The sequence below is a fragment of the Muscardinus avellanarius genome (assembly GCF_963383645.1).
Source record: "Muscardinus avellanarius genome assembly, chromosome: 12".
In the NCBI taxonomy this organism is placed as follows: domain Eukaryota; kingdom Metazoa; phylum Chordata; class Mammalia; order Rodentia; family Gliridae; genus Muscardinus; species Muscardinus avellanarius.
The window spans coordinates 13,398,996-13,413,873 of NC_137798.1; the positions used below are offsets into that span (position 1 = coordinate 13,398,996).

At 53.2% G+C, this 14,878-nt stretch overlaps 1 protein-coding gene across 6 annotated transcripts in view; it reads left to right on the forward strand.

Moving 5' to 3' along the window:
* Positions 1-12,080, forward strand: part of FRMD5 (FERM domain containing 5) — a gene marked incomplete at both ends in the record, with an annotated part of 311,565 nt that extends 299,485 nt beyond the window's left edge. For 2 of the 6 annotated variants that reach the window (XM_080708057.1, XM_080708059.1), the window contains 5 exons: positions 2,536-2,610; positions 3,175-3,243; positions 3,786-3,892; positions 10,656-10,996; positions 11,872-12,080. In XM_080708057.1, the coding sequence (XP_080564183.1) occupies positions 2,536-2,610; positions 3,175-3,243; positions 3,786-3,892; positions 10,656-10,996; positions 11,872-11,946 (667 nt within the window). Of the gene's footprint in view, positions 1-2,535; positions 2,611-3,174; positions 3,244-3,785; positions 3,893-10,655; positions 11,231-11,871 lie in introns of those variants that run through there. The other 4 variants (XM_080708058.1, XM_080708060.1, XM_080708055.1 and 1 more) reach the window with 2 other exon arrangements.
* Positions 12,081-14,878: the final 2,798 nt, after the last annotated feature.

A 14,878-nucleotide genomic window follows, 5' to 3' on the forward strand; every position in this document is an offset into this window, starting at 1 on the left:
AGCAGGCTCCGATGCTGGCCTCGCTGGCCCCAGCACCGGCCTAACCCCTCAGCAGGCTCTTATCCTGGCCTCAGAGGCCCCAGTACCGGCCTTGCCTCAAGGCAGGCTCCAATGCCGGCCTCGCTGGCCCCAACACTGGCCTTGCCTCACGGCAGGCTCCAATGCCGGCCTCGCTGGCCCCAGCACCGGCCTAACCCCTCGGCAGGCTCTTATCCCGGCCTCGGATGCCCCAGTACCGGCCTTGCCTCACGGCAGGCTCTGATGCCGGCCTCGCTGGCCCCAGCACCGGCCTAACCCCTCGGCAGGCTCTTATCCCGGCCTCGGAGGCCCCAGCACCGGCCTTGCCTCACGGCAGGCTCCGATGCTGGCCTTGCTGGCCCCAGCACCGGCCTAACCCCTCGGCAGGCTCTTATCCCGGCCTCGGAGGCCCCAGCACCGGCCTTGCCTCATGGCAGGCTCCGATGCCGGCCACGCTGGCCCCAGCACCGGCCTAACCCCTCGGCAGGCTCTTATCCCGGCCTCGGAGGCCCCAGCACCGGCCTTGCCTCATGGCAGGCTCCGATGCCGGCCACGCTGGCCCCAGCACCGGCCTAACCCCTCGGCAGTCTCTTATCCCGGCCTCGGAGGCCCCAGCACCAGCCTTGCCTCACGGCAGGCTCCGATGCTGGCCTCACTGGCCCCAGCACCGGCCTAACTCCTCGGCAGGCTCTTATCCTGACCTCGGAGGCCCCAGTACCGGCCTTGCCTCATGGCAGGCTCTGATGCCGGCCTCGCTGGCCCCAGCACCGGCCTAACCCCTCACCAAGCTTCCATTTCTAAGTGTGAGAACGCTCAGGGCAGCAGCAAAGTCACCCAGGAGGAGATGCCACAGAGCCCAGCGTCTTCAGAATCACATCAGCTCTTCGGAGCCTCAAAAATGATGTTATATAGTTATTCCAGTCAGTTATACCTATAATTTATTATAATTTATATTGCATAAATTATTATAATTTATATTGTATTTATAATTTATTATAATTTATATTATAACTTATTATAATTTATATTATAAATTATAATTTATATAAATTATAATTTTATATAATTTATATTACAATATATTATAATTTATATTATATTATTAATTTATATTATTGTAATTTATTATTACACACCCATAATCTCAGTACTTGGGAGGCGGAGACAGGAGGATCGTAGGTTAAAGGCCAGCCTCAGTAACTTAGTGAGACCCTCAGCAACTCAGCAAGACTCTGTTTAGAATTGAAAATAATTAAATACAAAGACCTAGGAGGCCAGGCGTGGTGACTCACGCTTGTAATCCCCTCGCTTAGGAGGCTGAGACAGAAGGATCTCACAGGTTCGAAGCCAGCCTCAGCTACTTAGTGAGGCTCTCAGCAACTCAGTGAGACCCTGTTTCCAAATAGAATATAAAATAGGTCTGGGAGTATAGCCCGGAGGTAGAAAAACCCCTGGGTTCCACCCCTAGTACCACAAAAAAAAAAAAAAAAGAGCTGGGAGGTCATAGCTGGTTTCAATCTCCACTACCACCAAAAAATAGAATACACACACACACACACACACACACACACACACACACACACACATTTAGTGGGGAAGGTAAGGTAGTTCCAAATTCAAATAAATGGTGGGACTTTAACTGAAGTGGAGCTGGCATCCTCACTAAAGGACTTCTCAGAGTTTTACCTGCCTCTCAGAGTGTCCGTCAGGACTCTCCCACATGCAGGAATGGGATGGATGGACACCCCCTGCCCTCTTCTCCACTCACAGTTCCCCGGACATGGGCAGGAAGCATCAAACACCAGGACTAGGAAGTCCTCTAGGGTCGAGCAGCCCTGTGCCATCATCTCATAGGTAAAAGACGGAGGCTGGACACGGGGCGCACACCTGCAGTCTCAGCTACTCAGGAGACTGGGGCAGGGGAGCCCAAGTTTGAGGACAGCCTGAGCAACTTAGGCAAGACCCCATTTCAAAATAAAAGAAAAAGATAAAAAGGTCTTGGAGTAGAGCTCAGAAATAGAATACCCTGCGTTCAATCCCCAGTAGAAGAGGAGGAGGAGGAGGAGGAGGAGGAGGAGGAGGAGGAGGAGGAGGAGGAGGTTTTTAAAGGGCCAGGGGTGTGACTCAGTGGTAGAGTACTTGACTAGCATGCATGAAATCCTGGGTCTAATCCTTAGTGCAAAAAAAAAAAAAAAACAATCTGAGCGAGATCACACTGCGAGGGAACAGCGTGGCTGGGATCTGGGGCTGGGTGGGTGGGATTCTCTTACCCCCAGACCTCACCCTAACATTTATGCTCACCCCCGGTCCAATCCCACGAACCACCCAGGGGAGCCTCAAATTAAAGTTAGTTTCCCAGGACCATCCCGGGTAGCAGGGCGGTCGGCGTGCGCGCGGCCTCAGATCCTAAGGAAAAGTCAGAGTTTTTCTTGAATACAATTTCCTCGAGTAACCCTTGGAAGCGGCCCGGGGAGCCAGCTCGGGCCGTCTGTCACACCAGACTTTGCCTTGCTGCAGGCTGGAGAAGTCGAGCCAAGTCCGAACGGTGTCCAGCAGCAACCTGTTCTTTAAAGGGAGCCGGTTCCGATACAGGTAAACAGTGACAGTAAGAAGCCCTCGTGCTCATCGTTAGCACCTCCTCTGGAGAGCGGTCAGTCACTCAAGGGCCTCTGTCCTTGAACACAAAGAAGTGGGGCGCACCAGGAAAGCCTGAGGTTTCTGTCCAATCCTCCCTTCTATGAACTCTCTTAGGACTTCTTTCCTCCCCTATAAAGCTGCTTTTCTGCATGGTTTTAAAGGTTTCTTTCCCTCCTTCCTTAGAACAGCAGCAAAATAAGTATAACAGCGATTCTTGAACCGTTTCACTGTCTGAAGCCATTTTTGTTACTGCTTCTGGCGATGTACTGGGATAGGCATCATTCCTAAGTGAGAGCGGACGGTCCCAGAGATCCCGATATGGAGCGGGCCAAGCCAGGCTTAGCACAGCCTTTTAGAACTCTCTACCCCACGAGGGCTTTCCCAGTGAGCAGGCGCTGGGCAGGGCTAGACCAAGAGGCCATTTCCTGGCTCGGCCAGAGTGTCCGAGGCCTTGGAAAGGAGCCCAGTCCCCGGCACGGTCTCATTTCTTTCTCCCTGTCTTTATTATACTGCGTATAGCGGCCGAGTTGCGAAGGAAGTGATGGAGTCAAGCGCCAAGATCAAGCGGGAGCCACCAGAGATACACAGGTAGGCTGCAGGGGCGGCCTCCGAGGCCGGCGTGGGGTCACGCTTGGAATCGCAGTACTTGGGAGGCTGAGACAGGAGGATCGCACAGGTTCAAAGCCAGCCTCAGCTACATAGTGAGGCTCTCAGCAACTTAGTGAGACCGTTTCAAAATAAAGAATAAAAAATAGGGCAGGGGGTATAGCTCAGAGGTCGAATGTTCCTAGGTTCCATTCCCAGACACTCAAAAAATTTTTAAAAAAATAGAAAAGACTGGGGGTGTAACTTGGAGGTAGGATAACCCTGGGTTCAGTCCCTGGGACCAAGAAAAATAAAAAATAAAAACAAAGAAAGAAAGGTTTGGGTGAGTCTGGGATATAAGGAGGTGGTGGAGTTTGGAGTAGGAAGAAGAGTGGAATCCAGGAGCCCAAAGCAAAGAGAAGATGCTAAAGATAACAAAAAACGCCACCCCAAAATCCCCAAACTTAATACAGACAGGCAATTCTAGTGGCCCCTACCACATCTGTGCCCGACGCGAACAGCGCTCTCTTTTCTTTTAACCTCAGGGCGGGCATGGTTCCCAGCCGGAGCTGTCCCTCCATCACCCACGGCCCCCGGCTGAGCAGTGTCCCTCGGACCCGCAGAAGAGCCGTTCACATATCCATCATGGAAGGTGAGCCGGGGCTCCTGGGCAGCCAGGTTCCTCCTCGGGACCGTGAGGAGCTCATTTGCAGTAAAGACGGCAGCAAGCAGAAGCCTGTACCCAGAGGACGGGGCAGCGGCGAGGTGGGCGAGGGCGTGCCATCGGCCCGCTGTGTGCAGCCCAGGCTCTTCGTGCTTGGGGAGCCTTGAGTGCGGGGTGTGCTGGGTCCCTTACAGTTCTGAAAGTGGCTTTCCCGCGAGGCTTTCCAGGCTTTCTAGGTCTGACCAGTGTCCACAGCTTGTATGATCAGGACGGCTAAGGTCATTAGCCAGGAAGTGAAAACTTGTTTTCCAGCATCCGGCTCCACTTGTCGCTCAGGTGAAGAAATGTACCGTTGCTACCTGAACTCCTTAGGCATTCCCAGGAAGTCCAGGTGCTCCTTCTCCCTCCACCTTTCGCTGCACTTGCAGGAGGCGGAGGTGGAAGAGGGATTCTGTCTTCACTGAATTAGACCCAGCGGCCGAGGTCGAGCTCTGTGCTCTGGGTGGCCAGGACTGTGGGGAGCTGCCCTCACAATACCGCCCTGAGCTGTGTCATCCACCCAAGGGCACACAGGCCGGCTCCCCAGGCAAAGCCGGCTATTTTCTTTCTCCAAGACGATGTTTTTTAAGACCTCAAAAGATCTCAAATAGCAGGAAACAGCAGGACTGCGTCACACCTCTCTCCTGGGGTGGACAGAGCGCAGGCTGGGCAGGGAGGCCCTTTGCCCTTTCTGTGGGAATGCAGCTTGTTAGTGAAGAACCGCTCAGGGTAGAAAGGAGGCCTCTCTGTTGTTCCCCTGGGGGGCTGTGATCTGTTTCCTATTCATAGGCTGTGTCCCTGTGAAGGCTGCCTGTGTACACGGAACTCCAAACCAGCCAGAGGTTGGGGAACCTAGCTAGACCGCCCCTGCCCGGTTAACAACTTCAGTACCTCAGTCGCTTCATTTGTAGAACGGGGCTTTCTTCCTTGCCTATCCCATGGGTAGCAAGAGGCTAATCTATGTGAAACACTTTAACAAGCACTCCCAAGCACTTAGGAGGCCAGCAGCAGGCGGGCGCTGAGGGCCCGGGGCAGGGAGTCGGCCACAAGCTGCTCTGCTGTGCACACCCTGAGGCGGTGGCCACCCCCAGCCTGCTGCCCACAGTCTGGGAGAGAGTGGGTGGGGGCAGTGCCCCATGGGCCTCTGGGGACAACCGCTGTGCAGGGGTAGAGTTTGGAGGTCTGACCGGCTTCGGGCACGGCCTCCTGGGTCTCCTCCCATCTTGGGCCAAGCTGTCTCCCTTCTTGGGAGTATCCATCTCAGGGAAGTGAATCTATTCTCTTTTGAGGAAACCCAACTAATCCCCTCTGTGGCCCTTCTGTCCTGGGGCTGAAGCCAGCAGGTGGCTCCCGAGGCCTCAACAGAGGTGGGACAGCGTCTGCAGAAAAGGTTCAGCGGCCTCCACACACTCCCCAAGCCAGCCGCTCACAGCTGTGTTCCCAGCAGCATGGCTCAGAGGGTGAGGGAGAGTGAGCTGGGGCAGGACTGAGCCTCACGGGCTCGGGACAGGCACACAGGCTTTTTGTTTGGACATGAAAAAGTGTAAGCTGGACTTGGTGGTGCAGGCCGGTATCCAGTACTTGGCAGGCTGACACAAGGAGAATTACAGGTTGAAAGCCAGCCTCAGCAGTTTAGTGAGATTCTCAGCAACCTACTGAAACCTTGTTTCCAAATAAAAAATGAAATAGGGCTGGGGAGATAGCTTGGAGATATAGTGCCTCTGAGTTCAATCTCCAGTATCACAAAAGAAAGAAAAAGAAAGAAGGAAGGAAGGAAGGAAGGAAGGAAGGAAAGAAAGAAAGAAAGAAAGAAAGAAAGAAAGAAAGAAAGAAAGAAAGAAAGAAAGCAGGCTTTAGCAATAAAATGGCTTTGGCAATGCAGGGCTACCAAGCTTGCCTGGGGAAATGGGAAATAATTTCCATCAGGCAAGAGTTCCTATGCTCCATCTCTCAGGAGGGGTTTTGCTTTAAAGTCCTACCCAACACAGCTAACCCCAACTGTCCACGCTTCTCAGGCAGGGAGAGGCTGTAATGGATGCCAGGAAGCCCTCAGAAGGACCAAACCACTCAAACTGCAAGGAACTCACTTTTGGACACATGAATCTGGTACACGCTCCATCAAAGACTGTCTTTCCTAGAGTCCATACAGCATAGAAATTAGTTTTGCAGAACTCACTGGACTTTTCCAGAGGAGCTTCACATGCTATCTCCAGAGACGAGAGAGAGCAGGGCTAAGACGGGAGGGTATCAGGCTCAAGGACAGCCTCAGCAACCTCGTAAGGCCCTGCTGCAAAACAGAAGACCTTTGCCTCTGTGGTGGCACACACTTGGAATCCCAGCATCCAGGAAGCTGAGGCAGGAGGATTGCGGTTCCTGGCCAGCCTTAGCTACTTAGTAAGAACGTGTTTCAAAATAAAGAATGAAGCCGGGCGTGGTGGCGCACGCTTGTAATCCCAGCATTTGGGAGACTGAGACCTGGAGGATTGCAATTCGCAGACAGCCTCAGCTACTTAGGCCCTCTGCAACTCAGTGAGACCAGGTTTCAAAATAAAGAATAAAAAATAGGGCAGGGGGTGTAGCTTGGAGGTCGAATGCTGGGTTCCATCCCCAGACCTGCAATAAATAAATAAATAAATAAATAAATAAATAAATAAATAAATAAAATTTAAAAAAATCAAAATAAAGAATGAAAAATAGGGCTGGGGGTGTAGCTCAGAGATAGACTGCCCCTGGGTTCCATCCCTAGTTCCACAAAAAGGGGGGGAGGGACATAAAACTTTTAAAAAAGACTTAATTGGTTACCTACTACTCTCTGCTCTTGGGAATACCAAGATAACATGTAATTGGCACAGGCCCGCCCTGAGAGGTGCCCTGTGGCCCGCACCACTGGCAGTGGTAGCAGTGGGGGCCTCAGCAGAAGATGGGACATGTTCCATGCCCTCCTCACGCTTCAAAGTCACGCAGCCAGCTGGGCATGGTGGCACACGCCTGTAATCCCCACGGTTGGGAGGCTGAGGCAGGAGGATCGCGCAGGTTCGAAGCCAGCCTCAGCTACTCAGTGAGACCCTGTTTCCAAATAAAATATACAATAGGTTTGGGAGTGTAGTCTGGAGGTAGAAAAGTCCCTGGGCTCCACCCCCAGTACCACACACACACACAAAAAAAAAAGCCACGCAGCCTAGAGCTACTGTTGACTATATCCTAGGCTTCCCAGGCCAAGATGCCCTGGCCTCTGGCATTGGTCCTGCCCTCCCTCTGCCTCACCCCATGAGAGGCTGGGCCCTAATATGGGCCTCAGGGAACACGCTCCAGGCTGGAGAAGCATTACTTTTTATGGCTCTAAGCACTTCAGACTAATTCCAGCGCCCCGATAGCTAGAGCCAGCCTCTGCAGCTGCCCCTTCCTCAAAGCCTGGCCTGCTGTGAGGCTGGGGAGCGACTTCTCCCTCCAGCTGGGAACACGCTAAGGGGCCGCCCTGTGCGGGATTGGTGGGAGCCCCTGGTCCTTCCGTGGCTTTCCAGCCATTTCCTCGTGGCCTCTCCCCTCCGGGCTGGTTTCCACCCGAGGAGGACCTGCCTTCCTGGGCCGCCATGGGGAAGACTGTGATCAGGATTCACACCCGAGTCAGCGTTCAGCTCCGGCTGACTAATCACTGCCTCCGGCCCCTAAGTGTGCGCATCCTGAAGATGGGGCCCCGGCTGCAGGGCAGGATCCTGACGACCGTGACTCCCTGCCCCCTGGGAGCCGCCGCTGGGCAGGGGAGGCAGCGGCAGCACCTCCCAGGTAAAAGAGACTCTGTCTTGATGCCACTTAGACCAGATCCTTCCCACGGCACCCAGACTAACCGGCGTGACGAAGGGCAGGCGGGGGCGTTTCTACAGTGGTGCAACAGAAGCTCTTGTCCGGGGCTAATCTGAATGAGGACCTTCCCGGTGAGGTCTTCCTTCACGGGAAGACTAACGTCTCCTCAGCGTAGTGGTCAAGCGTGGTACTAGGAACGCACACCTATCCGTTAGTTCTTTATTGAGAGCGCCCACAGCGCAGTCTGATATGGCTTCTGGCGACCTCTGTACCCTGTTCTCCTCTGAAGTCTCAGCGTCTGCCTCTCCTTCCCAGCCAGCTCAGGGCGGAACTGCGGGCCAAGCTGAGTTTGCGGCCAGGGCGGAACTGCGGGCCAAGCTGAGTTTGCGGCCAGGTGCCTGCTGGCAGCAGCGCCAGCCATACTTTGGAAGACCTGGCAGTTCGAGCTGTCCTTGTGAGGGGAGAGTGTCAGCTGCCCGGCGCTGAGGTTCCAGAGAAAGGGGGCAGAGGAGTGCTTGGGAAAGAAGCAAAGCTGGCAACATGCTGCAGGGCCTTGGTGTTTGCCAGTGACCCACAACACTCTCCCTGGCACACACCTGTCTGGAGGCATCGAGGAAAATACGAGGCGACTCGAGAGAGGCCAAAGGTGCCTGGAGAGTTCCGGACGAGGGGGCGGGGCTCCTCACGTCACAGGTCTCTTGGGCAGTGGAGCCCTACGCTTAGGCAGGTACAGTTGCAGGTCCTGGCTGTGCTTCATTCCCCAGAACCCGTGATCGGTCGCCAGGAAATAAAAAAAGGCGAATGTACCCTTGGCTTTGCGGCTAAGCACCAATCACAGGACTTCCCGGGAATTCTGCAACTTCTCGTCCTCTCTGTTTTATGGAGTTGTTGAAAGATAAAATTCAAAGTGCTCTAATAAGTTTAAAACACTTTATACAAATTAAGAATACAGGAGAAACAGCTCAGCTAGAAATACGAGGTGCTTCTGAAAGCAGTGGAGAGCCTCACAGAGGTAGCGATGGCGAGGTGCCAGGGGTGAGGGGCTGGGAGGAAAGGCGGAGAGCAGGCCCCACCCTGCTTTCCCCTGCTCATTCACAGCCTGGGAGCGGCCAGCCGGAAGGTCAGCGACACCTTTCTGGAGACCTCTGGGCCTCAGGACAGCCCCCTCATCAGCCAGGTTGGGTCAAGCCTCCCTGAGCCGGGGCCTACCTGGTGCAGCCTGGGACCGTGAGGGTCTACTCACGGCAACACAAAAGGGCTGGCTTTTCTCGTCATGACCCCCAAGGCCAGGAGCCACTGGGGGAAGCCGAGATGGCCAGGAGGGGAAGGCAGATGCTGGATCCAAAGGATCTGGCTGGGTGGCTGCTGTCTGGCTGAGAGTATAACCAGCTTGGTTTGGTTTGGTTTTTCCCAGCTAGAGCTTGATCTGTGTGGGAGCCTTGGAAAAAGAAATGTTCCATCTGCAAAAAAAGGCAGACATAGACACAGTGGCTTTGTGTCTGCAACTCCTAATACTTCAGAAGCAAAGACAAGACAGTTGTGGGTTTGAGGCCAGCCTCAGCAACTTAGCGAGGCCCTATTTCAAAATAAAAAAGGGAAGCCGGGCGTGGTGGTAATCTCAGTACTTGGGAGGCTGAGACAGGAGGATCGTGTAAGTTCGAAGCCAGCCTCAGCTACTTAGTGAGGCCCTGTTTCCAAATAAAATATAAAATAGGTCTAGGTGTGTAGCCCAGAGATAGAAATCCCCTGGGTTCCATCCCCAGTACCACAAAAAATAGTAATAATAGCCGGGCGTGGTGGCATGCGCTTGTAATCCCAGCATTTGGGAGGCTGAGACAAGAGGACTGCGGTTCGCAGACAGCCTCAGCTACCTAGTAAGCCCTTTGCAACTCAGTGAGACCCTGTTTCAAAATAAAGAACAAAAAAATACGGCTGGGAGGTGTGCTCGGAGATGGACTGCCCCTGGGTTCCATCCCCAGTACCGCAACAAATAAATATATAAATAATAAATAAGTAAATATAAATAAATAAAAAATTAAAAAAGGGCTGAGGACGTAGTCCAGAGGTAGGCTGCCCCTGGGTTCTACCCCCAGTATCAGGAAAGAGAAGGCTGGGGAGAGGGAGGAAGCAGGTAATGAGTTCCAGGGGCACAGACCGGCCCTCCTAAAAAATACCTCGTGGCCTCAAGACCTTGCATGCTGGGCCAGTACAAGGGCAACTCAGTGTCTGATAAAGCCCGATTAGCACAATACGTTCTCCTTCCTCGGCCCTCCGCCCAGGAGACAGACTTCAGATCCCTGAGTCCCCGCCCCAGCTCCGCATCAAGGACCACCTGTGATCCAGATCCCCATGGGGACACCTTCCTGCCTTTCAAACCAAAGCTAAAACCAGGCCCAAGCAACCAAAGGCAGGGAAGGCAGAACCTTTAACAAACTAGGCCAAAACCATAGAAGAAACAAAGGGGGAGGAGGGAGAGGAGGAGGGAAAAGATGATGAGGAGAACAAACTTCCTAAACAGGCACCCTGATTTCCAGGGTATTTATTTATTTATTTATTTTGCAGTACTGGGGCTGGAACCCAGGGGCATTCTATCTCCAAGCTACACCCCCAGCCCCATTTTTGATTCTTTATTTTGAAACTGGGTCTCACTGAGTTGCCAAGGGCCTCACTAAGTAGCTGAGGCTGGCCTTGAACCGTGACCCTCCTGTCTCAGCCTCCCAAGTGCTGGGATGACAGTGTGCACCCGGCTTCCTTGCCTGTTCTCCTCCATGTAGCAAAATGGAGTGCAGTGGCCACTGCTGCTGGCCATGGGGGTGGGCAGGGGGCAGCTGACGAGACAAAACCTGGGTGCCGCTGGGCAGCAAAGCGGGCCCTGGGACCGCAGCCCACTCACGCTCCCCCGGCTCCGCAGGCCTCGAGTCCCTGCGCGACAGTGCCCACTCCACACCGGTGCGCACCTCCTCCCACGGGGACACCTTCCTGCCGCACGTGCGAAGCAGCCGGGCCGACAGCAGCGAGCGGGTGGCGGTGATCGCGGACGAGGCCTACAGCCCTGCCGACAGCGTGCTGCCCACGCCCGTGGCCGAGCACAGCCTGGAGCTGCTGCTGCTGTCCCGGCAGCTCAACGGAGCCACCTGCAGCATCGAGGAAGAGAAGGAGTCGGAGGCCAGCACGCCCGCGGCGGAGGCCGAGGCGCCGGGGGGCGAGCTGCGGGCCCTGTGCCCGGGGCGCGGCGGGCCGGAGGAGGAACAGGTGAATAAGTTTGTTTTCAGTGTCCTCCGTTTGCTCCTGGTGACCATGGGCCTCCTCTTTGCGTTGCTCCTCCTCCTGATCGTCCTTACCGAGTCTGACCTTGACGTTGCCTTTTTCCGCGATATCCGCCAGACCCCCGAGTTTGAACAGTTCCACTATCAATACTTTTGTCCCCTCAGGCGATGGTTTGCCTGCAAAGTCCGCTCCGTGCTGAGCCTGCTCATTGACACCTGAGAAGCAGGACTCCTCCATAACTAGCCAGGCGGACCAAGGAGCCCGGCTACCCTTCCCAGCAATGGGACCCACGCGGAACCATCGGCACACATCCCAAGTCCTCCTCTCACGACTCAAAGCCCACTGCAGCCTGGGAGGGTTGTTTTCCCCAAAGAGGAGAGGGATGGGCTCACGCCCTGTCTAAACAAACGGGGAAAACTCATTTTCTTCAGAGGGTCTTGCAAGGAAGGCTCCGCAGCGACTCTTTCTCATCCTTCGATTTGCAGGATAATTTTTTGTTTCAGATTTTGATTTTTTCATAGATGTGCGTTATTTTGAAAAGTATCGAATAAAAATAATTTATTTTACTATTACCGATTCTCGCAGTAGTGTCGCCTAAGCAGGCAGGACACTAGTTGGAGACTAGAGCTGCTGTCCTCTGTCCTCTGCAGGAGTTTTTCTACTGGTACCACTGGGTCCCGGGAGACTCGCCCGCAGCCTCAGGGGTCTGGACAATGGGACGGTTTAGGTTTTCTTGCCAAACAGAACTTTTTTTAAAAAAATGAACAAACATCCATGTAGAATGATTAAATAGAAAGTTGCTTCTTATGATGGTCTGAGTTGGATTTTCTTTTTCCTTTTGTTTTTTCAAATCTGAGCAGAGTGGGCATGAGGAGGGACCACCGCTCCAGCGGCAGCAGCGGCAGGGGTGGGGTAAGTCTGTCCCCTTAGACTAGAGTGTAGCAGGCATCACCACGAGTTTTGTATAATGAACTAAGACTTCTCTGATTTTTTTTTTTTTTCGGAAGAACCTCAAGACTTTTCTAGTGCTCCGGGGGCATTTAATAAATTCAGTGGTGCCAGAGAGAGAGAGAGAAAGAGAGAGAGAGAGAGAGGGAGAAGGGGAGAGTACTGTCAGAAATGTTGGAGAGTATAGTCACCAGACACCGGAGCTAAGTTACCTGAGAGACTGCTGAGATTCAGAGAGCTTATTTTGTACACAACGTGTCCCCCAAAGACTACTGCAATTTATATTTTAACAGCAAAATGTTATTTTCTTATCTATTCATCTTTTGTTCTTACTTTACGGATTAAGAGAACCTGATGAACTAAACGGTGCAAGAAACTGATCTCGAGAATGAAAAGCATCAGAAAATAGAATTCCAAGACCAACAGCCAGCCTTGGAAGGGACCAGGAAAAGAAACTCTCTAAATAGATGTCTAAGAGATGCCTACAACACGCAGAAAGTGAACTTGGCAGAGACCAACACTTAGATGTAGAAATGACGCCCCTAGGGCCGTCCTCACACCCACAAGTCAGTCCTAGGCGAGCCCTGCCATCCCTGCCGGGGAGCCGGGGCCCGCACGCCACAGCCTGTGGCTCCTGCGCTCATCGCTCGAGATCGCGATTTCATCTCAGGGAGAGATTTCTAAGTCAGCCGGGGCCTGAGGCCTCATGGAGGGGCAGCGAGTGGACGTACTCCTGGGCCCGCACAGCAGGCTGCGGGCACCCTGCAATACAGAACGGAATGAGTCGCTTAGAGATTTGATCTCCCCTATTTAGTCCCCTAAGACGATAGAACCCTGATCATATATAACAGCCATGAAAAAAAATCACGGTTTATGGGTATGGGGAGACAGAGCATTTGTATAATTTTAAAGAAAGATGCCCTTTTCATCTAGACCAGAGGTGAGCAAACGTCTGAAATGTGCCCGGCAGTAGTTCTATTCTGTTCCAATTCCGCTGTCATAGCTCAGAAGATCCACAGTTGGGTTCCAATACAACTATAAAAACAGACAGTAGCCGGGCGTGGTGGGCACGCTCGTGATCCCAGCATTCAGGAGGCTGAGACAGGAGGATCAAGGTTCATGGCCAGCCTCAGCTACTTGGTGAGGCCCTCTGCAACTCACTGAGACCCTGTTTCAAAACAAAGAATAAAAAGTCGGGTTGGAGCTGGGCATGGTGGCGCATGCTTGTAATCCCAGGATTCAGGAGGCTGAGACTGGAGGATTGTGATTCATTGACAGCCTCAGCTACTTAGAGAGGACCTCTGCAACTTAGTGAGACCCTGTTTCCAAATAAAAAAATACAAAAATAGGGCAGGGGGTATAGGTCAGAGGTTGCCCCTGGGTTCTATCCCCAAAGTAAAATTCCCCTGGGTTTCATCCCCAGTACCACAAAAAAGGGAGGGGGGGCTGGGGGTGTAGCTCGGAGGTAGAATGCCCCTGGGTTCAACCCTCAGTGCCATACACACACACACACCAGCAAAACGGCATGGTGACACATGCCTATAACCCTAGGATTTGGGGGCCGAGACAAGAGGATCATGGGTGTGAGGCCAGCTTCGGCAACTTAGCGAGACCCTGTTTCAAAATAAAAAACAAAAGGGCTGATGGTTCAATCCCTGGTACCAAACCAAACAGCACACTGCACTGGGCCGACAGACCCTGAACTGGACAACAGAACTGGCCGCTGTGTTAGCAGGCTGCGTTTATTTATTTATTTTTTTGCGGGTCTGGGGATGGAACCCAGGGGCACTTGACCTCCGAGCTATACCCCCAGCCCTATTTTTTATTCTTTATTTTGAAAGCGGGTCTCACTGAGTTGCAGAGGGCCTCGCTAAGTAGCTGAGGCTGTCCGCGAACTGCGATCCTCCAGTCTCAGCCTCGCGAATGCTGGGATTACAAGCGTGCGCCACCACGCCCTGCTTAGCAGGCTGCGTTTAAGACCCAGGGCCACTCCCCAGCGCAGACTGGGGTGCTTGCTTACAGGGTGCTCGGACAGCCGGTCCCCAGGGATGTGTGGAGTCAGAGGAGCGACGTCAAGAACGGAACCTTAGAAAGACATAAGCAGAGCGGCAGGCCTTTCTGGCCGCCTCCGTACCAGCAGCAAGCTGGGCAGAATCGCAGCATGGTTTTACCGAGGGAGACCATGGTAAAGACTGGAGATCACTTCACACCAACTAGCCACTGCCACTCTCCATCGCCAAGCAAAGGCTTACTTAACACAGCACCACAGAGAAAAGCAGACCCAGGAGGGGCAGGGGCCAGGAGAGGGCGATGTCGGCCTGGGTCATCTGTCTTATGCAACATAGATCACCTTCTAGCGTAGCGCTCCTACCTCAGCGTGTAGCATACGCGTCTCTGCGCATGAGTGGCACCTCGCCTGACCTTTCACCCCACACTGGGGACGCGGCGCCCGCCTGGCACGTCCCTGTGTCTAGTCTAACAGTGCCGTAGTCCACACCACTCCCAGCAGCTCAGCACTAACTTCTCGGGGTATTTGGTTCCCCCACCGCACCCCCAGGGCTTATCCCAGAAAACATGGGTAGAAATGTTTCCTTCCATTTCCTTTCCAGACGTGTGGGTAACCAGCCTCCGTTGTCAGTGACTAGTCTTTCTGATATCTCGCCACCATTAAGCGCTGTTGACGTTTTTAATCTGGGTTCCTTGTGCTGTACTGTCTCTCCCCTCCCTCACGGTCTCCACGGCGTCATCTATCAGAGGAAATAACTCTTCCTGAAGAATAGTGGGCTGCATCTTTAAGCAGTAGAGGGTAAATTACCTGCAAATGTGAATTTCTTAGTTTCGTTTAAAAATATATACTCGTTAACCTTTCGTGTGCCAAAAACTCTGAGTTACATTTTCCTTTAAAGCAATGTACTTTTT